The 27,449-nt window shown below is 41.9% G+C and overlaps 1 protein-coding gene across 1 annotated transcript; it reads left to right on the top strand.

The window, feature by feature from the left end:
• Nucleotides 1–27,445, top strand: tmtc3 (transmembrane O-mannosyltransferase targeting cadherins 3). Its single transcript, XM_085780139.1, has 14 exons — nt 1–173; nt 1,202–1,415; nt 1,606–1,824; nt 5,640–5,739; nt 8,050–8,165; nt 8,786–8,958; nt 13,579–13,831; nt 15,307–15,455; nt 17,876–17,996; nt 18,235–18,346; nt 19,826–19,929; nt 21,473–21,642; nt 22,107–22,333; nt 25,206–27,445. The coding sequence occupies exons 2-14, from the start codon at nt 1,227–1,229 to the stop codon at nt 26,105–26,107; spliced, it is 2,835 nt and encodes a 944-aa protein (XP_085636265.1). The 5' UTR covers nt 1–173; nt 1,202–1,226; the 3' UTR covers nt 26,108–27,445.
• The last annotated feature ends 4 nt before the right edge of the window (nt 27,446–27,449 follow it).

Below are 27,449 nucleotides of genomic sequence, written 5' to 3' on the forward strand. Positions count from 1 at the left end.
CCCGGAAGTGATAGTGGTGGTGATGAGGGGGGGGCTAAGCTAGGCTATCTTATACAAGTGGAGTACCGCTTTTACTGCATGGAGGGTAACGCTATGTGTTTGTAAAGCATCCCTGACGTTGTAATAATAATAATACCACCTCTGCTGTCACCACCTGTCCTGCTACAGACACGGTGAGTTCGGATTATTATCAAAGACCCGTAAGAAATGCAACAAACGCGCAACTTCGCCGTATCCGGTTTACAGACTGGTACCAAGCTAGATAGCATTAGCCGCTAAATTAGCTCATGTTATGTTGCAGCAACCGGTCTGAAAAATGTCTGAAATGTACTGTTTTAAGCTCTCTCCTATTCGTACCGTTTGGTATCAATGCGTTGTTGTTTTTTCCGATCAAATCAGCCAAAATATTCAGTTGGATAGATACTTAACCACTGTTTATGTTCGTTATTAAAGGGTTTATGTCACTGCCGAGGTACACCCTAATTTTGCTTTAGCATACAGTTGTGACTGACTGCTTGGCCAGTGACTAGACCATTTGGGTTTTTTTTTAATCTTGTAGGGTGATATTTCGGCCATTGTGTAATTTGTTGGGTTAGTTCAGCTGCCATGACATTAATGACACGAATAAACCACAGCCCCGAAGAATGAATCAGGGTGTTAGATTATCAAGAGAGAGAGAGAGATAACGGTGACATAATATGACCCGAAATATGCTACAGCAAGCAGGATCTGTAGTTGTCCAGCTTGATCCCACTAAACGTGGAATGGAAAAAGCATCTTTGGAAATCTGTTCCTGTTTATAGTGTTAATCTTTTTCCATTCGGCACAGTCACTTTAATGTTGTATGTTCAGTGTTGACAAATGTTTGTCTTTAACTAATGTTGTATTATTGTATGCCTGTCTGAAACCAGTCTCTCTGTGTCTCTGTGTCTAAAATTGATTATATACCTATATAAATATAGGTTAAATAGATAAACATAGATTTTAAGTCATTATATTCCCAAATAAATGTGACCAGGAAGTGAGTAAAGAAAAGGTTGTGAAACTGCTGAATGAAGTAATACATCTCCACACCCTTTGGAGAGTTGATATGTTTTGAAACTACAAGACCATAGACATCCATCTTCATAACAAAGTGCCTGTTTTACACATGTTGGTGTCAGCTGTTTGAAATAAGATGCCTTTTGTTTTTCCTGTTCAGTGATCAATGACGGCTTTGGTCAGCCATGGCTGTCGTGTCATGGAAGGAGATTTTACTTTTGACTGGACTGGTGGTGGGGTGCTACTGGAACAGCCTATCGTGTGGCTTCGTATTTGACGATGTCTCGGCAATCCTTGACAACAAGGACCTACGGCCCTCGACCCCTCTCCGCAACCTGTTCCTCAATGACTTCTGGGGAACGCCTATGGCGGAGGTAAACGATGAGACACTTACAGAAATGAAATGATTGATAAAAGCTGGTGTTTCTTAAGCACTAATGTGTGTAGTGTCATGGCTGGTTTATTTGTAGTTAATGAGGTTAAAACTGTAGCAAACACCTGGTAGTTTTAATATCTTAGTCATGTGACCTGCATCTGACAGCATCAACATGTGTCTCACAACAGGAGCGGAGCCATAAATCGTACCGACCCCTCACTGTACTCACCTTCCGCATGAACTACCTCTTCAGTGAGCTGACCGCAGCTTCGTACCATCTCTTCAACGTGGTCTTACACGCCGTAGTGTGTGTGCTTTTCCTGCGAGTGTGCCGGGTTTTCCTGGACAAGAACTCCAGCTTGGTGGCGGCCTTGCTGTTCGCTGTGCATCCCATCCACACTGAAGCCGTAAGTGCACAATTACAGGGTGACCACAAGTTATCTAATGGACGTTAAGTCAAACGAGTCAAAGCTAACGGAAAAAAGTTTTAAAAAAGCAGTTGTTGCTGCATTAAACAGAAACACTGACCTGAATATGTTTCTCTGCTAAAAGGTCCATTGAAATATAATCAATGGTATGATTACTCCCGTATTGTAATGTAGCTATTCTCTGGGGGATCCGTTTTAACTGTATGACTAGTGAGTTATGGGGAGAAATGAATTTGCGATGTTTTTTTTTAACACTTGCTTGTGCAGGTGGTCTTGGAGTGACATTGTCCACACAAACTATTATTGCACCACCCTTCTGTTTGACTTGCACCATCCACTTGAGCTTTAAAGTATGCAAAACATAACATTCCTGGTATGTTTGAGAACAGGCAGCATGCCAAGATAATCCTTAAAGTTCACAATCATCGATCCGTGACTGTATTAGAACCAAGAATTACAGGGGCAGCAGCGCTCTTTGATTTCTTTTGACACAAAATGTAACTTTCCACATATGCAGACCTGTCAGTACATGAGGTCAGATGCGAGCGTTTCTATGGTGCTCCTGTCAAGATGAAAAGCAAACACAGCGATGATGGGCCAAAACAGACATATATATATATATATATATATATATATATATATATACAGTAAGGTGTAAAAGATACTATAGTATAAAAGCCATCCATCCCAGTACATCATGTACGTGCCCTCACTGAACAGGGGAAGAGGATTGGGAAATCACTTCGCAGCACAGCTGTAACATCACCACCTCAGCGTTGCTCCGACATGCCCATCACCTCTGTCCGCAGGGTGAAGCATCATGGCTCAGTCTTGACTCATATTATGTGGTGCATGATTCCCCCACAGGATCGATACTAAAGCCACGTTGTGAATAGCCTGTGCAGTGTGTATAGTGGTTTTCTAGTCTTACTGAACACTCGTTGTACATTACACGACCAGACAATACAGTTCTTCTTCAATGCACAGAGACACTCAGTATGTTTACATGCACATGACTTCTGTCCTTGTCCCAGTTTACATGCAACACAGAAAATTGAATAACTGACGGTGTCCTCCTCCTCAGGCGGCGATATGCGTCGTTTCAGCAGGTTAATACGGCCTGATTGAGGCGTTGACATGCTGAAGAAAATTGATTCCCAATCGCGTTATCTGGGTGTCTTAATCGGAGTTGGAGAACTCCGATATTAGTCGGACTAACAGGTTAGTTTCCAGTTATAGTCAGATTAAGGCAATAATTTGTTTTGTGTCATGTAAACGTTCTGAGTGTTATCAGAGGAAATTTGGGGTTCAGGTTCAAGGGCTCTTCAACCTGCAGACTGGAGTAGCAGTAGCCTTCCAATTAGTTGACAGTGACATTAGAAATAATGACTTTCAGCATAGTATATATATATTTATTTATTTATTTTGTTCTCTTCCCTTATGGCCTACTTCGGCTGCGACTGTAGCTTATCCACAATACTCACTCCTGTGTCGTCGAACACACGCTATTAACTCACTTACAGATTAAGGCAACTGCAGTTACTGTCATTTAAACCCCTGCTGTTTTTACAGCTGTAGCTAACACAACGTCCCTAGTTGTCGTCCTTTGACTAGAGATACACCGATCCAATATTAAGATCGGACATTTGCCCAGATATTAACTAAATAGCTTGATCGGGTATCTATCTGCTAACGGGGCTGATCCATGACGCCGATCTATTCACTTCAAATCTATGTTTGTGAGGCGTGCTACATCATGTGTCATGCCGGTAGACCACAAACAAAGAGCAACAACGTTTTACAAAGTTAGAAAAGTAACGTTGAAGTCAAGCCTTATGCCTCCACTCTCCTTCACACAGCAAGGTGTACAGTTTATTAATTCAACAGTGGTACTATTGGATTGGTATTGGGTATAGACTGATGTGTCGGAATTGGGACTGAAGACGCTGGATCAGTGCATCCCTACCTGTGATAATTTGTAAAACTCAAAGAACACACGTTTTAACTTTTACAGCTCTCATCATGGTTGTTATCAAGATCAGGAAGTTGTGTTAACTGATCAGAAAGTAAAAACCTTTTGTTTGTTTTTTACTGACTGTCAATCATTTAATCTTAACCTCATTCTCTTCAATAGGACTTGTCTGTAAAAGCCTCTTCCCCCAATTAGGACTTGTAATTCATCCTATTGAGCTTAGCTGAACTGATGACCAGACAGGCCCTGACCAGAGCAGAAAAACAAAGGAAACATTCTGCTTCTTTGGGGAGGAGTGCTACTGTTACACAGCATGCACCACTGCGCCAGTCCTCCTCATGGTGTTCTCTAATCTATGCAGAGTCTCTCAGACTTCTTGAATGGAAACAATTTGCCTCACAAATGAGCCCTTAGAGTTACTCCAGCGAATGCCCTTCATGTTATCGCCGTCTGGAATCTCTCTGAACGGATCATTTGTTTTTGAGTTATGCTCCGAGCACTGAAGGTCCCTTCATGATAAGTGCGTACAAAGGGCCCCTGTGTGTCCCCATGTCTTTCTTAGTGTCTTTTTTTTGGTTATCAGACTTTTTGAATGAAGATTTCAGTTGAGTGTGTGTGTGTGTGTGTCCACCCCCCTCCCTCAAGTACCTTCAAGTACAAATGATTGAGCGGACCCCATAACAGTATCTAAATGCTCCAAAATGGCATTATAGCTAAAGCACTCGCCGGGTAAGTTGTGTCCCAGTGTTGTACACAGAGACATAAAATGGGATTTGTAGTCTGAGTAATTCAAACAAATTGAGCTAAATGTGGTCAGCCACTCTGCCCTCTTCTGTTAAATTTGTTTTGACAGACCAACAAGTCAATTTTAATGCTGCCTCAGTCTAAACAGATGTATTCCTTTAGATTTTGTCCTCAGATTTCCCGTCCCCGGTCTGTCCTCCTCATCAGTTGCTAGTGGAAAAGTGTTTGCAGAGAAAGTAGGTCAAGTCTTATTTAGATAACGCCGTGTTGAAACAATCTGTGTTATCAAATGAGAGGTGTGTAGACAAACGGCCTCTGCGCTGGAGATCAGGCACACTATTGCTGCAGCGAGGCTACCTGATAACACATGTGCAGTGGCCACTCGGAGGACAGTAATGTATAATAGCTGCAGCCAAGTGAATTATTTCCTCTGCCACCAGGAGACAAATAGGAAAGTCAGAGAACAATGCAAGTGCCATGTTTAATCTAGATGTTAATACCTTCTTCTAGGAAGTTGTTAACCCTCTTGCAAATGCTTAGCTGCTCTTAAGAGCGGCGCACTAGACACATTAGACTCCTGCTTTGTAAACTGCAGTGCAGAACCATATGTGGGACCTTCCTGTGTGGGTTTTTCAGGGAATGTCAGTCTGTGTGTGAGCCTTTGATTATGGTAGAAGTGAGAATGTTGTTTCTTCCACATGAGGGCAGTCATCATTTACACAAATGACAGGCGCTGCTGTCAGAGAGACTGCTTTATCTGGGATATATCTGCTTATCATCCATTAAGATGGTTAAAAAAAAAAATCTGTTTCACAACTGGATTCCAGGCATTGAACATGCAGGTTCAAGTTGCTGTCAATTGTGTCTTTAATGTTCTTCAAGTGACTAGAATGGACGTTCGTTAGCTCTACATTAGTTTATTCAAGCTGTATAAAAAATAAGCTATCGTGGGATCTGCTCCTACACGTTCCCCCATAGATTAAGTAAAGTCAGTCAGTTTTACGAAATGCGCCTTCTCTAAATCTGTCTAAATCTGTATAGGCCTGAAATATTGCGATCTGTCACTTCTTATCATCAGGTCACAGGTGTGGTTGGCAGAGCGGAGCTGCTGTCTTCAATCTTCCTCCTGGCTGCTTTCCTGGCCTACACAAAATCAACAAGTGCAGATCACTCCATCGGTAAGTCTCATGTATGTCACTCATAACAGTCTCTGATTTATGTGCTATACCGTACGTCTCATATACAAGATGAATTGGCTTCGTTACATGTAGGATTTGTCTTTTTTTTGTTCGTTTTTTTTTATTATTTCCCACGTGCACTCCCCTGAAGACATATTTATGCACATTCAGGACTGAGGGGGGAAAGCCAACTTGTGACTCTACAACACGAGTGATCTTTGGCAAGGTCTTAAACAGTGTTGCAGTCTTCATTCATTAAAAAAAAAAAAAGCTGAAATAGTGCACAGTCAAATGTTTTGTGTGAATGAAGAAGAGGTTTATGACAGTAGGAGGAGTTCTGAATGGGTTCAGACATCTGGCTCCGAGGGATAACTGAGTGGTTAAGTGCCAATTTGTTTTGCATTTTGAAAAGTGAATAAATTTTTATCGATATTTTGCCTTTTTAATGGGATAACTGCTAACATACTGGTTTCTGACTGTCTGTTTTAATTATACGTTATATGTATAGTGTTTGAAGTTAAAAAATATCATATGCAGCGCACCTGTGTTATATGTATATCTTATGCATTTTATAGTTTAATTGTGGTTTTACATGTAGGGGATCCTTGTTGTTATTAAATACACATGCCTATTGCGTGTGTTACTCTAATTTAACCGTGAGGAAAATGTGTATGTTGCAAAACAGCGCTGTTATAAAATACTCCCAAGTGATCAGCTTGGCCTGGTTTCAGCATGATCAAGACAACCTCTATTTAAAAAAAAACCCTCATACCTTATGACGGAGGAAACTTTTTTCTAGTTTTGCATCAACATTTCAACCCATAACAGAGTGAACAAAAACATGACAGTTGTTTAAGTTGGAAGCACAGTCGAACCAAAAAGGTTGAAATCAACAGTCGCCCTGAAGACTTTGGTGTATCAACCGTGAACATCTGGCTGGAAACCTTAATTGCGTCTTGTTCCTTATTTCCTGCCATCACTTACGGTTACTGTCATATTTTAAGAAATATAAGCATAAAAAAATAAATAACTGAGATTGTGATATTACAGCTGATGCTGATGAATATTTGACTTGTTGACTTTTAAGTCCTCTCTGTTGCAAATCATGGTGATGCTGTTATGAAGTTTCCTCAGACATACAATGTCTGTTCGATGTCTTTATTGATACTATTTGTAGGGATGCACCGATCTGATATGAAGATCCGATATCAGCCCAGATATTGACTAAATAACCAGATCGGGTATTGGATGATGGTGCTGATCCATGAGGCCGATCTATTCACTTGAACGCAGCCGGTAGACAGGAAACATAGAGTGACTATGTTTTACAAAGTTAGGGAAGTAACGTTAAAGCCAAGCCCGATGCCTTCACAGTCTTCCACATGGTGAGGTGTACAGTTTATCGATTCAACAGTGGTGTCGGATCGGTATCGGGTATCGGCCGATATGCTAATCCTGGTATGGGTATCAGCATTGGGACCGAAAAAGCCGGATCGGTGCATCGCTAATTATTTGTTAGTCATCAGCCAAAATGTGCATTCAGTCAGACAACACATGGTCTCCAGTGTGTGTGTACACTAAGACACATCAGTCTGGCTGTAAGTCTTGTAACTTGTAAATGTAAATTGAAAACTTGTAAACTGCTGAAGCACCATGTTCACTGTCGGGTTTGGCTCGCATCGGTACGAAGTTGTTGTGTTGGAGTCACCTGGCAGGTGTCTGCGAGCGCTGTTCCCCGGGCATCTGGCAGCTCCTTTTAAAGCTCCGTCCCAATTCAAATGCCAGGTCTTCAAAAGACCTGAGGCTTGAACCTGGTTTTCCCCTCTCTAATGAGACAGTCTCACCACACCCGGGCCAAAATTAATGGCCCGTTCAGAGACTTCTCATTATTTAAGTCGAATATTTCAAAGTGCACAACCAAACTGTTTCCTTTAATTGGACGGCATCCGCCCCGTTAACAGGAGCAAGAGCAGGACCTAATGCCTGACATCCATTATTTTCACCCTGCAGTGACTTTTCTTTTCCCCCCACTGGTCTATTAAAGTCGGTGGTGGTATCTTTTTGAAGTGTCTGGTTTATAGCCAGGTAAGTGAGAACATCTAATTGTGTGATATCTACTACTAAACAGATTGCTCAGGATCCTCTGAACACCACATTAAACAATGGGTTTTTGGGACAGTGTGTGATGCAGAGGATAAATAGATTGTGTCCACGCACGAGAAGGCTCCATCTGGCTTAAGAAAATCTGTATATAATGAATGTGAAAACCTGTCAAACATTTTATTAATGTTTTTTTGTTTCTTTATTCAGTTTGGGCTCCCATCGCTCTGACAGTTGTTCTTGTGGCAGCAGCGACGCTGTGTAAGGAGCAGGGAATCACTGTCGTCGGCATCTGCTGCGTCCATGAAGTCTTTGTTGCACAAGGGGTGAGGCTCCTTTATCTTGTCTGGCTTTTTGCAGTAGTCTGAAAGGTGGTGTTAAAGGGATAGTTCAACATTTTGGCAAATTGGCCCATTGCCTTATTCCCTATTGTTTTAGGAGTAGGTTCGTTACCTTTAATTGTCGGTGCAAGCTATTTTTAGAACGGCGGAGCAGAGCCGCGAGCTGCTCAGAGCTACGCTACGGAGGCTAATGGAATTTCTTGGTTTCCCTCATCAAACTCATCAAATACACGAGCGTTTTGGAGTTGTTGGATATTTGATGAGGGAAACCAAGAAATCCCATGAGCCTCCGTAGCGTAGCTCTGAGCAGCTCGCGGCTCTGCTCCGCCATTCTAAAAAAAGCTTGCACCGACAATTAAAGGTACCTATTGCTAAGACTATAAGGATTATGGCAATGGGCCAATTTGCCAAAATGTTGAACTATCCCTTTAACAAGCAACAAGACCTGAAGTAGGTCTTTAAAATGGTATATTTTAAACAGATAGCGAATAGCATTAAAAGTGTGTTAAAAAAGGTTTTACATTAAAACAAAAATGGAGTCGTCAGTACAAGCTCAATTTCACCCTAGTGTTGATTTGTCTCTTCCTTCCTGTCTCTGCTCTCAGTTTACTTTGCCCATGCTGTTGGACACGCTGCGGCAAGTCCTGCAGGGTAAAGACGGTTTCCCCTACGCTGTCCTGCAAACTCTGCTGAAGCTCATCGTCCTCGTCATCAGCACCCTGCTGCTCGTCATCGTCAGAGTCCAAGTCATCCAGTCCCAGCTCCCCGTCTTCACACGGTGGGCGGCATTATCTCTTGTATTTTGTGCCAGAGCAGATTCCTAGATTGCTTGAAAAGATTAAAAAAAAAAAAGGATGGTAGGGTAAAAGAAACAATAAAATAGATTTTAAAAGATTAAATAACATTAGAAAGAACCAAAGGAAAAAAAACAGGAAAAACAATACAAAAGGTGAATCGTGAATACAGGATCAGTAGGGAACATTACATTTAAAAGCCAGGGTGAAAAGTTTAAAGAATTTCGACACTTCTGCTGCTTCTGCTGCCTTAGTTTCCTTCGGGCCCTCAAAGCAATTTCTCACCGTTTGTTCGTTGGGTTTTTATTATAGTATCAGGACTGGATTTGTATTTTATTACAAAATAAGGTGCTCTATTTCATACAGAGTTTTATTGCTCTGAACAGCATGATGAGATCTGAGGATGATAGCAATTTGTTTTTAATGGGTTGTAGTAAAAGGCTCGAGTCGGAGCAGTTTTTTTTCTTTTGAAGAGTGCAGCTCCACAGCTGCTGCATCTTATCTGCATAAAGGGAAACGACACTTGTAGGTACAGAGGGCAGTGGGACGCGCTCAAAGTCGCCATTTGAATGTAAATGGATTGCACGATTATATAAACACATTATACCGGGGTAGTTCTTTATTTATTTCATATTATGTAATAGTTTACATAATGTCTTCATTTATTTGATTAAAGCAGGGAATCGTCCCATGGCCTCTCACGTCCTGCAGCTGGAGGCTGCGACTAAACAGGCCGACGTTTATTTTGCACACAGAGTTCTGCAGTGGAGGTGTGTTAGACATGAACACACACATGTGTGGTGTAGTTATTCTTGTTCAGCGTTGCTCTTATCTCATTCCTTGATCTCATATGTGGAGGTCAGAGGTTAATTCCATGGCAGTCTGAAAGCCACAAAACATATTCCCTAGAATCCGCTTATATGACTAGTGAAATAAAAAATAAAAAATAAAAAATATTCGTGGTCTTAAAAATACTTTGAGTTATGAGCATCCTAGATAGATGCCATAACCCCCCTGATATCTACCCCCTTAAGGGAAGTTTGTGTGTATGATATTTATGGTGTTGGTGGAGTTAAAGAGGAGATTGTTATCACTGTGGAGGAATGTGTGATGGGTCACAGAGCTTGTGGAGAGCACGGGATCGCCTCACGCTCACAAGGCCACAGCAGCTTTTGGATGGGCACGGAGCTCAGTACAGATCCACATGCAGATGTTGTGCATCACAACACATCTGTGGTGAATATTCAAAAATAATGATTACCGTAGATGAATCATATCCTCAAAATATATTAAGCAAGAAATTGCTCATGTGATTGGATATTGGGGGTCATATCATAAATATTTGTATAGTATATATGTAAATACCAAAAGTAAACATGAAATCCATTCAAAAATATTTTTTATATCCCGCTTTTTAAGTTTAAAATTCTTTTGTGATCAGTCAGCTGTGCTGTTTAGACATTTGCATTGTTTTCATAAAGATATTTTATGGTTTGATTCAGCATCACAACAAGTTTTGAAAAGCAGCCTTTTTATCTTTAGAGATAATTTATACACATAATGAATGCCACAACTAAATAAGGTTTAAATAAACTAAACAAAATAAGATTTTCTTTTCATTTCTTCTTTGATAGTTTTCAATCCAGCAAACCTTTTTAGTATCAATCCAGAGACGGTGAGTTACAGCAAACCAATGGGAGGAGTTACCAGTTACATTAACTTGTATTTACCTCTGTAGAACTGTAAAAGTAACTAGTGTCAAACACGGAGCCAGTTTTCATTCACTCAAACTAAAATGACTAAAACAGAAACTGACGTGTATATCTGCTATATTAAGTCGTCTGTGTTCAAAAACCGCTGTCTGAAGTGGAAGATGAGTCCAGCATCTGCTTGTACGGAGGCATGACGACAATAGATAATTATTCGCAGGGAGAATTTTGAGTATTTAGATTACGCTGAACTACGTGACCAGTGAGAACAACACCGTGCCAGTGTCCAAATGTTAATACTTTGATTGGATTAAATCTAAACTATTTAAAAATTGAGTGTACAGGACTCGGCACAGACTCAAAACAAATGACATTTGCTTGTGAAGATAAAATTCCAGACAATTAGCCTAGATATGCTAATCCCCCCCGCTCCGTTATAATCCTAAAGCTGTCTCCAGATTGTCTGGGAGAACTTCTGTGTTAGAGCCATAACAATACCACATATTTGGATTATCACCTCCTCAGCTGCGATGCGTGGTCCTCTAAACTAACTTACCTGTCGCACCAGAGCGCTGCAGACACAGATAGGGGCTTGCGGCGCTTCACTTGAACAAAGCTAAGAGATAGAGCACGAGTTAAGGATGTAGGGGTGTCGCAAAGCAGCTGTATAGACAAAACATATGCATATAGACTGCAGGGACTGTACTCATTCCCATTTTTTTAGATCATGTTTGTCTTATTTCCAAATTGGTATTTCACTATTGACAACATTATGGTCACTTTTTTTTAAAATAAATCCAGATATTTTCCTGCCCCAGACTCACTTATATCCACTATTAAATAATGAAAACAACAGCTCCTTCTTCATTTTACATTATGCTAACAGCCTCTTTCTTTATCATTACTACACAACAAACGGTATTGATTTCACAAAAACATTGAGATTTCATCTCCCGACCTTTTGATGTTGGGATTATGGTTGTTATGGGAATAGGATGACACAGAGTGAGGGTACGGTGCCACCAGATTAACTGTGCAAATGTAAACAAGAACATCTATAGTCTCTGATCGGGACATGCAGTGTGAGTTAAGACACCCGAATGAAGATGGATGTAGAGATGCAGCCACGTACAGTATATACAGGCACCGTTCCAGCTATATACAGGCACCGTTCCAGCTTTACGTAAATACAGACCAAGCTGTACAAACCTGACTGTACAGATTGATGCATGGTAATTACACGTGAGGCAACTCTTCATTGAGAAGGATGAAAGACCAATTTCGCACCTCATGATCACACTTCAGCTGGTCCATAAGATAAAACTATGATAATCGACCCATACGTAAAACTTCACATGCAGAAGTTTATGAGGTATGGTGAGTATTATGTTATCACCGTGCCTCATATACCTCTATGGAGACGGGTGAGTGTGATTACAGCAGATCAGGTACCGTAATGTAAAAATTAAAACTAATATAGATACTTTAATAAATTAGATATCAAGTTTTGCAAGTTCTCACTCTGCCGTAAGGTTTTAAAGGAGCTCGGGTTTCCTCTCACAATCCAAACACATCCAGTTTAGGTTTTTCTGGCGGCTCTTCATTGCCTGTAGGTGTGAATGTGAGCCCTCTCTAATATGTCAGCGCCGTGATACACTGGCAATTTATCAAGAGTGGTGTACGGCCCGGGCCGGCCTCTGCCAAAAGTCGTCTGCCGTTGGCTCCAGACACATTGCCACCCCTCAAAGGATAAGTGCTATAGCTGATGGATGGATACTCTATGATAATCACATCCTCTGCCTGAACACATTCCTCCACTGTGTAATACTCTCACTGGGTTTTACCACTTTATGACAGCTGATCATTTCCAACACATTTACAAAGGTATGAAACCTGCCAAAAACCGTTCTGAGTCAACTAGACGATAATTAAAGGCTTAGCAATCCTAAATCTCATTTTAAATGAAATTCAAAGGAAAATACTGTGGTTTTCATGGCAGCAAAGTGAGCTAATTCAATTTCATATATTACCTTAATTGTTGTTTTTTTCATATCCCAACTGATTAGGATTTCTGCCTCTCAAGTTTTTATATTATTGTGCTTTTCTTCTTCTTTTGCATGTAGTTTAAACGTTTATTTTACATGCTAAAACAAACAGGACAATTAATTAAAGGGATAGTTCAACATTTTGGCAAATTGGCCCATTGCCATAATCCCTATAGTCATAGCAGTAGGTTCGTTACCTTTAATTGTTGGTGCAAGCTACTTTTAGAACGGCGGAGCAGAGCCGCAAGCTGCTCAGAGCTACGCTACGGAGGCTCATGGGATTTCTTGGTTTCTCTCATCAAACTCTTAGATGTAAATACAGAGACTGCTTGATGAAAAACGCGCATCAGCGGTTTTGCATGAATTTACCTCGAAAACAACTCTGTCTGGTAACGTTCTGTTATTATCTCATAGCGTGGTGAATGTGCAGGTCACAACTTGTCCACCAGAGCGTTTTGGAGTTGTTGGATTGTGTATTTGATGAGGGAAACCAAGAAATCCTGTTAGCCTCCGTAGCGTAGCTCTGAGCAGCTCGCGGCTCTGCTCCGTTGTTCTAAAAATAGCTTGCACCGACAAATAAAGGTAACGAACCTACTCCTAAAACTATAGGGATTATGGCAATGGGCCAATTTGCCAAAATGTTGAACTGTCGCTTTAACATTTGTTGCATTTAATATAGTCATTATTATTATTATTTTTACAAGTCTTGTGTAGTGTGGTATACATAATGAGATTATAATAATTGCAAAATCATGATGTTTGCTTTATTTCAGTGTAATTTAATAGGAAAGTCATAGTTTCCTATCATCTGACCTTAAACGTTTTCTCTCTCGTGTGTGTCTTCTTGTAGATTTGATAACCCGGCAGCAGTCAGCCCGACTCCCACCAGACAGCTGACCTTCAACTACCTGCTCCCCGTGAACGCGTGGCTCCTGCTGAACCCGTCGGAGCTGTGCTGCGACTGGACCATGGGCACCATCCCTCTGGTGGAGTCTCTCCTCGACCTCCGCAACCTGGCCACGCTGCTCTTCTACTCCTCCCTGGGCCTGCTGGCGTACCACAGCCTGCGCTACCGCCACAGCTCTGCCAAGACCGTCATCATGGTGAGAGGAAGCTTTGGTCTGACGCATTTTGAGTTGCTTTTTTCGTGTCAGGGAAGGAGAGTAATGTAACACTGATGTGTCACATGATCAACTTCATGTCAACTTTGTACCCGACTCAAATTGTTTATTGTTTACCATCCATGTGAAACAAATTAAGGCTCGGAAAGTCAAACCAGTGTTTGTCGCTATAGATTTCGCTCAAAGATCTTCACATTAAAAATGTCTTTTGTTCTCTCTACACATTCAGATTATGCTCAACAGCTTCTTCAGATATCGATTGTTTAGAAATTGCTGAAATTGTTGTATTTTTTACCCATCAAAAGATGAGGCTTTACCAAAGCTATGAACAACAAATGATGGTACAAAATTGGGTAGTGGGTTAGATGAAGCTAAAACTGACTGACATGTTTAAAACAGATTTTATTATAACAGCCTTTTCTGATCTTGTCATGATCCGTGTGCGACATGATTATCCTTTATCATGCTTCATCATGAAATCAAATGAATTTTTCTATTTTTTATTTGGGAAAACCAAAGTAAATAAAAAGGCTAAAAATAGAGAGAAGGGGATGAATGAGTGGCAATTGTTCCTCGTGGCACAGAAACAAACTTGAGCATCCGTTGTGCAACAGGCTCATGGCTCTCGCGCTTTAAGGTCAGTAAACTTCCTCACACAGCCGCTGCTCTGAGCTCCAGTCCTCCGAAAAGGGGACCACAAATCAACCCAAATACTGACCTTTGTATTGTTAACTCTGGTTTTGGAATATGTTGCATAACGATATCGTACTGCATCAACCTACACTGGATCGTTGCGAGGCTCCGAAACATTAAGACACATGAAACTGTTTGAGATAACAGTTGTTTACTGAGCCGCCCCGCTCTGATACTCTACAATATGCCGCCTGCTTGCAAGAATTACACTCATTTAACAGTTCATCTGCTGATTTATTGTCCTTTTTTTGTCAAACAATGGAGGAACATGCGAATATTGCTACGTTTTGTCCAGAACTTAAAAGATAATCAGCAAACAGTCGCACACAGATGACAGATCACTGTTCCAGCTTGTGCACAACCTACAGGATCTGATCTCTTGGCATCAGCTGATTTCACTCTCTCTGAGATGGATCTGAAAGATTCGAGGCTGCCAGCACGGACTTGCTCAACAACTGGAACAACATTATCTACCTTCGCCTATGTGTTTTTGCAACTATCATCTCATTTTTATTCCTTTGCTTATAAAGTGTCAGTTTCAAGTGCAAATTCCAGGTGAAATATTGCATTTGCTGATTTGTCTAGATAATAGTGTAAAAGCCCCAAATCCTCTCTTTTCTCACAGTGCACATCAGCAAATCCTCAGTTGAGCAGCGATCATATAATAATATACTCTGCAGGTTTCTTACACATGTTTAAGCAAGATCTCTGAACTTTGCTTGGTAGTTATCAGTGTGTTTGTCTGTTTTATCTCTCTCTCTCAGGCCCTGTCTCTGATCGTCCTGCCTTTTATTCCTGCATCCAACCTCTTCTTCCCGGTGGGCTTCGTGGTGGCAGAGCGGGTGCTGTACGTGCCCAGTATGGGCTTCTGCGTTCTTGTCGCGCACGGCTTCAAGATTGTCTCACATAAAGGGTGAGTGTTCATCCAGAAATTATACAACTTCCTCGTAATGTTACAGAAAAAAAAAATTGTGATCTCTCGGAACAAATTGCTTGCATCCCATACGCTTCAGGCGAACATTAATAATGAGGCTATTTTTTTCACATCGCCGCTGGTGCTAAAACACACCATCAAGGGTTACACCAATTTCATATGGCAACAATTTTATCCTTTATTTCCAAATATAGACCTTAGACATTCTTATGTATGCAATGATACTGATTTTTTTTTGTAGATGTTTTAGATCCGATGGTCCAACGCCACCCAAGAACTTGGACGTTAGCCGGTATTAAAGGGATACTTCACCCAAAATCGATAATTCACCAATTTTCTACTCACCGTCATGCCAAGGAAGGGTTTGGAGGACTTTCAGAGTCATCAAAACGCTTTTGGAGTTCCAGGGGGGGTCCGGCTGGCAACGGATTTTCATATAATGGTGGCGGATAGAGTTCACTTTTGAATCGTCCAAACACACACTATGAAACATCCCAATACCTCCATACTGCTCGTCTGTACTGACCCAAGTGTCCTGAAGCCGTGACGTGAAAAAGTTGTTCAGAAAGGGGGAGAAGAAGGGTTAGGGCTTGAGATTTGCTCTAACCCTTCGTCGCTGTAAACCATTGGATGTAAGATGTAAACACAGAAGAACATCTCACAGCAAATCTTGCACTGTTGCGCATGTGCAAACATCATCACTGGGAGCTACTGCTACAACAAGGCTAAAAACAGAGATCAAATTAATTTTTTCCAAACATCTTTTTCATGTGGTGGCTTCAGGACACTTGGGTCAGTACAGACGAGCAGTATGGAGGTATCTGGATGTTTCATAGTGTGTGTTTTGGACAATTCAAAAGTGAACTCTATCCGCCGCCATTATATGAACAACAAAAGCGTTTTGATGACTCCAAAAGTTCTCCGAACCCTTCCTTGGCATGACGGTGAGTAGATGATTGGTGAATTATCGATTTTGGGTGAATTATCCCTTTAAGTACTGAGTTTTTAACATTACTACTTAATACTACTAATGGATGTGACATGATTGCTGTCATAGCTGTGTGGCGTGACTCACTTTAAACCCTCTGCAAAACATGAACACATACAAATTTTATTATCTCATTTGACAGTAAATCATAAAATAAGAAATAAATGTTGAAAAATTCTGAAATAAATGTGTTGTTCTAACACAGCCTCTGAAAATCAAATCCACTCCTAACACATTGTCTTTTGGGACTTTCCAGTGTGACATGCTGCCAAATTGCTGACATTCTATTAACGTCATGTTAACTTGTCTTTGCTACTCTAAAAAACAGAAAAAAAGGTAGTTTCCAATGTTTGCACAGCGCAGCTCACTGTCTGCTGTGCTATGAAGACAAATTGACTTCCAGGAAAATTTCATTTTATGCGAAACTAAGTTTGATTAATTACATCGAACCAGGTTGGTACGCAGCGTCCTCCCTCTGATACCAGAACGCCTCACCCAAGTGTTGAATGAATGAATGAATCAGAAAAATACAGGCCAAATAGGCAAACATACTGTGGAGGACAGAAGAAAGAACAAGCAAAAGAACGCACAGGGAGATAAATAGGAAACTCAAATTTCTTACTCAAAACATTGTGTAAGAAGGTGTTTCTTAAGAAGTGTTTTAAAAAATTACAGTGGAAGTGGATTGTTTGATATGCAGTGGGAGACTATTCCATAAATAGGGTGCACGGTAGGAGAAGGCCCTATAACCGTGTGTGTAAGTGCGTGTGTGAGAGAGAGAGAATCGTGGCCGCCACAGACTTTATTAATGGTAAACGCTGGATGCGCTGGTTGATAAGTTTAGTTTTTACTGAGTAGGTACTATGACGAACTGTGCAGTAGGCTAACATCATTATGAAGGTGTGGGGGCTTTTATTTTCCCGTGGCGGTGCGCTGCAATCAGTTTCATGTAGCAGAAATCCTGATGTTGTCTTGTGAGTGAACTGCAAACACAGGAGCAGTCGGGGTGAAAACACGCTACGTCACACTTAATTCGAATACAGCTGTTTCCAGCCCTTTCGAATCAACTTAAAACCCGGCCAAAGCGAGCATATTTCAGATCAGGGGATTTTAATTTGAATTACGGCGAATTTGGCGATGTTACGAAGGTGAAATAAAAGAAAGCTGCTTTGGTGGTTTCCCTGATATGGGGCTGAAATGATAGGGAAGGGTCAAAGGTGACTTGACATCTGAGACATCTGCTTATTATTACATGGTTTGAACACAACTACATCGGTCTTGGCAGTGTTTAACATGAGGAGGTTTTGACTCATCCATAATTTGATTTTGCATGTACATGCCTCAAGTGTTAAATGTGAGTTTTGAGGCATTTGGCAAATTAATTTAATTTATATTGAATTTTCTTTCGCAGTCACTTGAAGAAGATTTCCTGGTTGATGATCGCAGTGCTTTTGACTACACATGCAGTGAAAACCTTCAACAGGAACTGGGACTGGGAGTCTGAGTACACTCTGTTCACCTCTGCCCTGAAGGTAAGATGGAAAGACAGAACCGAGGCAGCGCTGCCAGAGTACCTTGGCCCACCCTGCCAGTGTGCACAGGCCTCTCTCCCCAATGTTGAAACACATCTTTCACCACCTTTCGATATCAGATCTTATTTACGAGTGTAACACAACAGCTCATCTACACTTAAAATTGACAATGATTGATCACTTCGCGGAGCACAGCTTTATCTTATTGTCATGTTTCTGAAACCATCTGCCTCCCCAGGTCAACAAGAACAACGCCAAGCTGTGGAACAATGTTGGCCACGCTCTCGAAAATCAAAATAATTATGGCAGGGCGCTGCGGTACTTTCTCCAGGCCACTCGTGTGCAGCCAGGTAAGGTTACCGTAACATAAATCATCATCACACCTTGTTTGACTGCGGTATCACCAACAAAAGACTTGATTAGTATTCTAACAAGGTAAAAAAAAAAGAAAAAGGATGAGTTTCTTTTCATGTGTTGCTTTCAGCAGGACACAAAGCACGCTTATTATGTTCTGGCTAATTTGTAACTAATTTGATGAGTCTTTTTCTTTGTTGATTTGTCTATCAAACGTCCTTTTTAAGTGTGTGTCAGTCAAGGTCCTGCCTGTGCGGTTTTCCAGCGTGGTTTTCCTGGGTTTGTTGATGTGCAATTACAGAAACAAAGACAAATTATACTTCTTACAAGTGAAGTTATGCGAGTGACGCGACTCTCTTTCCTCTGCGACATGAGGGAGCTTTCAGGTGTAAAAAGTTCTAAGATGTTTCCACATCTGTCACTCAAAACGGTAAAACTCTGTAACTCACAACAGAAAGGCAAACCGTTTCCTAACAACACAACACGTCGTCCTATCACCTGCAAAAACGCAGGGATGTCGCACCGTGAAGCGTTTGTTTCCACTCTTGTTAGTTTATGCTCTGATCCCCTATGAATCCTACTGTGCACGGTGAGCACACGGCCTAACAAAGGCTATTGTTTATTGTTCACAGGATCAATACCAGCTCCCACTTAACGCTAGTTTCCCCTCAACGGCCCACACACTGGAGGAAAAATGAGAGGAAATGGTTTATTAGATTATTACAAAAGCAGCGGAAGAAGCATAAACTACATTAGGCCTGTGCAAAAAGGGAAACGTAAGGAGGTTTTTCTGTGCAACAGTAAAAACAGACTGAGGGATCTCAGAGGTGATTAGAGAGACGCTGCTGGAAACAAACAATAACACCTCTCAATTATAAATCAAGGTCTGACCTTACCTCCTTATGTCTTATCGAATTTCATTTCACAACTTTGGAATTTTCTCTCCCCGCACGATCAACAGCCAAGTTCCTGTTTTATGAATCTATTAATAATAATCAGAGAACTTGGCGATTGCATGCGTTTTTTTTAATTATAAAAGGGTGATACGTGGTCGGAGCCCCTCCTGGCATTTTCCGTCTCTCGCTCCATAGCTTATTTTTCAGGAAGGCTGTCGTCAGCTGAGACAGCAACACTTTTTCGCCAGTTTCACCACCCAGGAGTGTTTCCCCAAGATTAACAGTGTAAACACATTAACCCGATGAGGATTTCCTGCTATGCTAATCATCAAGCATCAGCCAGGCATGACCCGACCCTCCGACCCCCCCCCTTTCAACACCTCACTTTCCTCGCGCCTGCCCAGATGGTTTACATTGCGTCTAAGCTCTGGTTACTCATGCTTATCATTAGCTGGGGAGTTTATGTAACGTTAAACCCAAAGCAAAGCAGAAGAAACACGTTTTAAAAGGGTCAGGTGAGGTAAAAACTTGACTTTTCTGAAAGGTCTGTGTTTCTTTCCTTTCCTTTTGTTGTTGCAGATGACATCGGCGCTCACATGAACGTTGGAAGAACCTACAAGAACCTCAACAAGTCTAAAGAGGCAGAAGATGCCTACTTGGTTGCCAAATCCCTCATGCCACAGGTATCGTGTCGTATCATGTTGTACAGATGTTTGGAGCGAGTTAAAAAGTTCACACTGGAACATTTCATTCATCAATCAGGGAGAGCGACAACTCGTGGCACCTCACCATTCATAGATTTTGCGCCTTAGCTTATTTGCACTTGTTCTGGATGCTGAGGCAGCGATTTACGACTAACTGCAGCAGACTGCAGGGTGCACAGCGTGTGAGGTGTTTAGTATTGAACTTGAATGTTCATGTCTTAATGATAAACGGTAGAGCAATAAACTGCCAGCATCCATAGTCATCGAACAGGTCTCTCTGATTCAGGAGCCGTGACACGCAATGTCAACACAGACGCGGTAAGCGACAGTCCTGCGGGCTCGGCGTAGCCTGTAGTGCTTTTTTTGAGGGCGTAGGTTTGTGCCTGTCATCGTCTACCTCGGCCACCAACTTATATCAAGTTCAGTGGCACATGCTTCGCGGCACACCTCGATTTCTAAACTGCCTCCTGGCTGGTTCTGACATGCATTAAAAATGTCATTTAAAATCTAAAGAGGCAGCTTCACACTTTGTTTAATATGACTTGTAAAAGCACTTACAAGTGCGGTAAAAGTCAAGTTTTTTATTGCTATTATTTATTTATCTGTTACTATTTTTGCCCGATTACCAGCACATATCAGCTATAAAGCCGCCATAGAGGGGTGGTTAGTTAAGTTAAAGGAGAATTCCCGTCATTTTCTAAGTAACACTCTACAGCTCTAATTCCCTGAGTGCGACCATAAAAAAAAATCGGAGAAAAATGCAAACATGTGCAGCCCGGACCTAGCTCTCCTCCTGCTAGCTGCGCTACACTGCAGTTAAACAGAGAAGTAATGGGGGCAGTTCTTCTAACCGCAACTTTGGCCTCTATATAATGCTCAAAATATCACTACAAATGCTTTGCAACATCCACCAGTTCCTTACCACACAACACTGAGTCTGCATAACTCAGGACTGTTTCCATATCAACAAAGACAAAAACTCGAGGAAGACATGGATTTAGGAGAAAAAAAAAGATTTTTCCCATGCTTTTTCCCATCCAAAATATTTTTTCCCTCCTAAATCCATGTTTTCCTCGCGTCTTTGTTGATATGGAAGCAGTCCCGAGCTCGACAGTCGACTAGTAAGGTCTACCCTGGAAGCAAGCATAAATAGAGGTACGTGATAATAACACACAGTTAACACTGCTCTCTCATATTAAGAGAGTTATGCACACTCGGTGTTGTGTGGTAAGGAACTGGTGGATGTTGCAAAGCATGTGTAGTGATATTTTGAGCATTATCAAGAGGCCAAAGTCGCGGTTAGAAGAACTGCCCCCATTACTTTGCTGTTTAACTGCAGTGTAGTGCAGCTAGCAGGAGGACAGCTACAGGTCCCGTCTGCGTATATTTTTCTCAGATCTTTTCCTATGGTCGCCCTCGGGGACCTAGAGCTGTAGAGCGTTACTTAGAAAATGACCAGAATTCTCCTTTAAAGGCACTTTAAAGGCACATTAATGATTTCTCTGACTCCTTCTTCCATCAGGTCATTCCCGGTAAGAAGTACGCGACACGTGTGGCCCCCAACCACCTGAACGTTTACATAAACCTGGCCAATCTGATCCGGGCCAACGAATCGCGCCTGGAGGAGGCCGACCAGCTCTACCGGCAGGCCATCAGCATGAGACCAGACTTCAAACAGGCGTACATTAGCAGGCAGGTTTTTCTATCTGTCACATTTCATGAGCGTGATTTATTAACTTCCACTCTTCTCCTCTTGACTCAGCTGAAACACCAGGATGTTTCTCTCACTGTTTTCCCAGCTCTCCGGTAACAAAACGCCAAACAAACTGAAGAATTCTTGAATTTAAATCCGATACCCTCACAAATATTTTATATTTACACTCTACCTTCACTTCTTTTGAACAATGTTTTTCGCTAGTAAACCGACACTCACTTGTTACGTGACTTTCAAAAAAAGTCCTGTTTGCACAACCGACTGGTTCTGCTGGTATTTCTGGACAAGTTTTACTGTATATAATCCATCATGTGGAAAAAAAAGATTTGTTTTCTTCTGATTTATTGTGTGTGTGTGTGTGTGTGTGTGTGTGTGTGTGTGTGTGTGTGTGTGTGTTTGCTTTTCTTTTTTCTTTTTTTTTTAACTATTTTTCTTTGCACAGAGGAGAGCTGCTGCTGAAGATGAACAAGCTGACCGAGGCCCGGGACGCCTACCTCCGAGCCCTGGAGCTGGACCGCACCAACGCTGACCTGTGGTACAACCTGGCCATCGTCAACATCGAGATGAAGGACCCGTCGGAGGCGCTGAAGAACTTCAACCACGCTCTGGAGCTCAACCCCCGCCACAAGCTGGCGCTCTTCAACTCGGCGCTCCTAATGCAGGAGTCGGGTGAGTGAGGTCCTGCCAGGCCGGCATCGAGGAAGTGAATAGTTTAGAGCTAATCCATTCTCCAGCCGAAGTGCAAATAGGGGTCAGCGCCTGCTGATGCAAAAGGATTACTTGGCACTTGAAGGGCTTAAAAAAAAAAAAAAAACACGTCAGCGTGGTATGAACAAAGGAAATAACTCGATACCACCTTTTAGGGTGTAGCCTCGTTCCTAAGAGTTGTGCCCTTATGATGAAATGAACCCTGCATGTACCGAACTCACGGCCAAGTTTCTGTCCAGTTCTGCTTCAGTGATACAGGAAAAAAAAACATTAATTTCATCTGAGGGTGGTTCCAACTAATTTAACAAAGAGGTGAGTCATTAAGGAAGCCATGTGTCTTTTTGACAGTTAGTCACTTTCACCTCTGTAACCTTTTGATATTATGTTATCACAGGTGTAAAAGCTTCTTAAAAACCCTTTTTGATTGATGGAGCATCACACAATCGACTCATTCTACCACTTAAACCTGACAGCTATTGTTTTAAGAACAAGTATCGAAAAATGACACACTTTCTAGATAATATTGCACCACTCGCCTCCCGTCTGCCAAACTGACACCGGCTCATTCTCTGCTCAACAGATTTTTTTTTTTTTTTTTGGTCAAATAACTTTCTTCATTTGCAGAAATTTAATTTTAATGAAATTCAATGAAAATACATCTGATACAGGATCTAGATCCTCTACACCAGTCTCAAAATAATGACAACATATAGAAAATAAACATAATTAGAAACTTCAATAACCCATACATAATATCACTTAACAATATAAATAAAAATAAAATACTCTGAAAAATAATCTCTCACATTACCTCAAAGAAAAACAACAACAAACAAATAAAAAAAACAAGGCTACAATTTCATAACCTTGTTTTATAATTATATAAAAAATCCGTATTTGACCAGAAATGATCAAGTCTATTATTAAAAGAGTTCACAGAGTTCACTCACTACATCCTCTGGAAGCTCATTCCATACGTTTACAGCCCTTAGTGCAAAAAAATGTTTTCTTTTGTCACGACACCTTTTTGGTAGGAGTTTTAAGGAGTTCATACTAACATCTCAGAAGTTACAGTTTATGATGTGAATGAACAGCAAAGATGCACATGATTGGATTGTTTCTGCATTTCCATTGTTTTCTCCAGGAGCTGTTTATTTCCACAGTTCCTTTGTTAATCTCTCAGATGACAAATCAGATGACAGATACAGTTCAACAAAGGGTCACTTGTTATTGTATGCCTCAGCACCGCAGACCGCTCAGTGCAATGCTTTGGTTTGAGTTTTTTTAATGTTTAAGCAGTTTTTTTTGTTTCTCTGTCACCTCAGCTGCAGGTAAACACAGGTGTACCACAAATCTCTATCTCCCCATCTCTCTCTCTCATTCCTAACGTGCTTACTTGCGTTACCTTTTTAAATAATCATGATGATATCTGTTTTGGTTTGGGAGAGGTTTAATATTTCTCAATCCAAAACCACAGTTATGTTCTGACTGATAGGCAGCTGTTTTTACAGTTACTCTTGACTTCTCTGAAATCACCAGGAACCAAAACTCAAGGGTTTAATCATTCATAATCATAAACTGTGTAGATTAATATCTGTGTACAGTGTCATGAAAAAGTATTTGCCCCTGTCCTGATTTCTTTGTTTTTTTTGCACATTTGTCACACTTAAATATTTACGATCATCAAACAAATTTGGATATTAGACGAGGATAACCCAAGTACAGTAAATATAAAATGCAGTTTATCCAAACCTACCTGATGTGTTGCTTTTTGAGATCTCTCTCCCTACTTCACTTCACTCAAACAGGTTCTGTTGAAGTGGTTTCTTGATTCAACAGGTCTGGCAGTGATCAGGCCAGGGTGTGGAGAGTCAAAATGATGTCAGCTTAAAAAAAATATTATGTTCATCACAGCTATTTCATGATTTAAAGGGACAACGAGGATTTTTGGAAAGCGAAGTGTGTTCATACTACATTTACCATGAGCCTCCACGCGCACAGTGAAATTCTTGGACCGGCGCAAGACAGACGTCTTGCCAAGAATGTTTTCAATCATCACGAATTAAAGTCGGGGGTTCAAAGACGATCAGATACCGGCGTAGTTCCGACCATAACCGGCGATTCGGCGGCGTTATTCCCATGACCCGCCGGGCAGCGTCCACGAAACCGAAAGTAAGGAAACGCTGGTCGGCTCGCCCAGCGTTTCCACCATTAATTAAAATAACAAAATAACGATAGAGACAAAACGATATATTGATCGAAAATGGGCCCATTAACAAGTGTGGGTAGCATAGATTCATCCACATTAATGTGAGACTTTTTTATAACCAAATAGAAACTCCTCGTTGTCCCTTTAACAAGGGGAGCAATTACTTTTTCACATAGGGCTAGGTAGGTTTGGATAGCTTTTTTCCCTTAAAAAATGAAATCATCATTTAAAAACTGCATTTAATATTTACTTGGGTTATCTTTGTCTAATATCCCAATTTGTTTGATGATCGTAAACAGTGTGACAAATATACAAAATCCAAGAAATCAGGAAGGGGGCAAACACTCACGGCACTGTATATGGATAGATGGATAGATGGATGGATAGATAAATAGATAGATAGATGATAGTTGGATAGGTAGGACTACGAACCGGCCTCCCGGGTCTCCAGATGCACTTTGAGGAATAAAAATGAATTTCATTTTTTGGTGAACTATTCCTTTAAATAATTGATATTATTTGCCACAAATAAGTAAATGAATGTGGATACTTGTCGGATGGACGGATGGACAGACAGACAGATAGATATCTGACTCTCCTCTGTGTCTGTGCTGTTTGTTGCAGGTGAACCAAAGTTCTGGCCCGAGGCGAACCACCGCTTCCTCCTCTACGTGGAGGAGGAGCCCGACGACGCCAACGGCTACTTCAACCTGGGCATGCTGGCCATGGACGCCAACGAGAACGCGGCGGCGGAGCGGTGGATGCGCAAGGCCATCGGCCTGCAGGCGGGCTTCCGCAGCGCCCTGTTCAACCTGGCGCTGCTCTACTCGCAGTCGAAGCGCGAGGTGGAGGCGCTGCCCGTGCTGGACGAGCTGCTGCGCCACCACCCGGAGCACATCAAGGGCCTGATCCTGAAGGGCGACATCCTCATGAACCACAAGAAGGACACGCGCGGCGCCAAGACCTGCTTCGAGCGGATCCTGCGCATGGACCCCACCAACGTGCAGGGCAAGCACAACCTCTGCGTGGTCTACTTCGAGGAGCGCGACCTGCCGCGGGCCGAGCGCTGCCTGGAGGAGACGCTGGCCCTGGCGCCCAACGAGGAGTACGTGCGGCGACACCTGAGCATCGTGCGCAGCAAGATGGCCGCCATGAGCGCGGCGGGGCAGCCTCTCACCGCAGCAGGGGGAGCCACCGCGGAAGAAGAAAAGCCTCAGCCAGCCGAGGAGCAGGAGGAGGAAGAGGTGAAGGAGGAGGAGGTGGTTGCCCCCGGCGAGGAGGATGGGAGGGGCGCTGCCTCCGCTGATGCTGTTGGAAACGGAGCTGGGGATGAGAAGAATGTGCGGAAATCCTCTGCAGAGAGCCTCGAAGGTGTGGCCGCGGACCAATCAGAGCCTTTGGACAGTGGCCAGTCTGACAAGCGGACTAAGGGTAAGTCCACTGAAGAGATTAAAGATATAGAGAAAAAACGAGCAGCTGCCTTGAAGAGACTTGAGGAGATCGAGCGCATATTAAGTGGCGATTGACATTGATGTGATTTATATCCGGTGGACTACTTTTATAGAGCTCTTTACCGCTCCCAGCATAAGACTGCATTCTTCTCCCCCTCTTAGAAATATGTATTCTTAATCAATTGCCATTTTATTCTTCTTCTTTTTTTTCTTTTTTTTTCTGATTTAATCACGTGTTTGCAGACGACTCGGCACGGTCCTGCCCCGACACTAATCCTATAAAGAAGGGAAAATGTTGCTCTGCACATGAAACTCATAACAATAAGCACAAAGCCAATTTGGGATAATCTATTTAAAGCTTAAGGCCGGACGTAGATGCCCGCGCGCGCGTGTGTGTGTGTGTGCTTGAGTGTGCGTGTGTGTGTATGTGTGCGTGCTTGCTTGCTACACCCATCGGAACGTGATTTCACATATCGTAGTTATAAATATTTGTTTTTGTTTAGTTTTTTTTTTTTTGTCTCCCAAGTGTAGTCATTGTTTATCACTGGATTTTTTTTTTTATCACTAAAGATGTGACTCACTCGCTGTGTGTTATTGTTTTTAAAAACAGAATGATTGTACCATGGACAATTAAAGGAAATGATGCGGTCCCCGAGATTTCCCTCCTTCCCCCTCCCACCCCCGCAGGCAGGATGATATCTGCAGAGTCTGTGCCTCTAAAATAACCACACGGAGAAAAATAACCTTCCTCACTCACAACATCAACACCACTGTAGTGCTGCTGCTGCTGCTGCTGCTGCTGCTGCTGCTGCTGCTGCTGCTGCTGCTGCTGCTGCTTATGTTCTGCTTGCAACAATGTCTGCTAATCTTTATTGATCTCGCCCCGGCACTTCCCGCCACTACATCATCATCATCATCAGCCGCCCCCACTGCCTCAAAAACTCTCATTGTGATCCCATTTTTTAAAAAGACTGTTATCTCATTCCTTCGCTCACATTACCCACGCCTGTCTGCCATGCTCTACACACTACGGCCTCATTAATGTCCAGTTTTTATTTTTCTTCTTCTTTTCCTGGTAAACTGTCACATACACACGGCTGTGACCTGGGCAACACCCGTTTTTTTTTTGTTTTTTTTTTCTGTTTTTTTTTAATGTGACAAGTCAACAATGACGCACTTTCATCCTCAGCATCAGGCTCCATCATGTGTTCTTCATTTTCCAAAGTTCCTTCCACTTCATAGGGGGAATTTTCACAGCACATTTGCAGAAAACAGACCTTCTCCTTCATTCTGCTCCGCTCGACGTTTTAGTTTTACTGGCACTAAAATATCATAAGGATGTTCCGCATTTTCGAGTTTTCATAGTAGCCGAATTAGAATTAAAAAAAAAATTACTACCACTGTTTTAAAAAACCCC

The sequence above is a fragment of the Trachurus japonicus genome, chromosome 6, assembly GCF_045865225.1.
Source record: "Trachurus japonicus isolate A0001 chromosome 6, Traja_1.0".
Taxonomy (NCBI): Eukaryota; Metazoa; Chordata; class Actinopteri; order Carangiformes; family Carangidae; genus Trachurus; species Trachurus japonicus.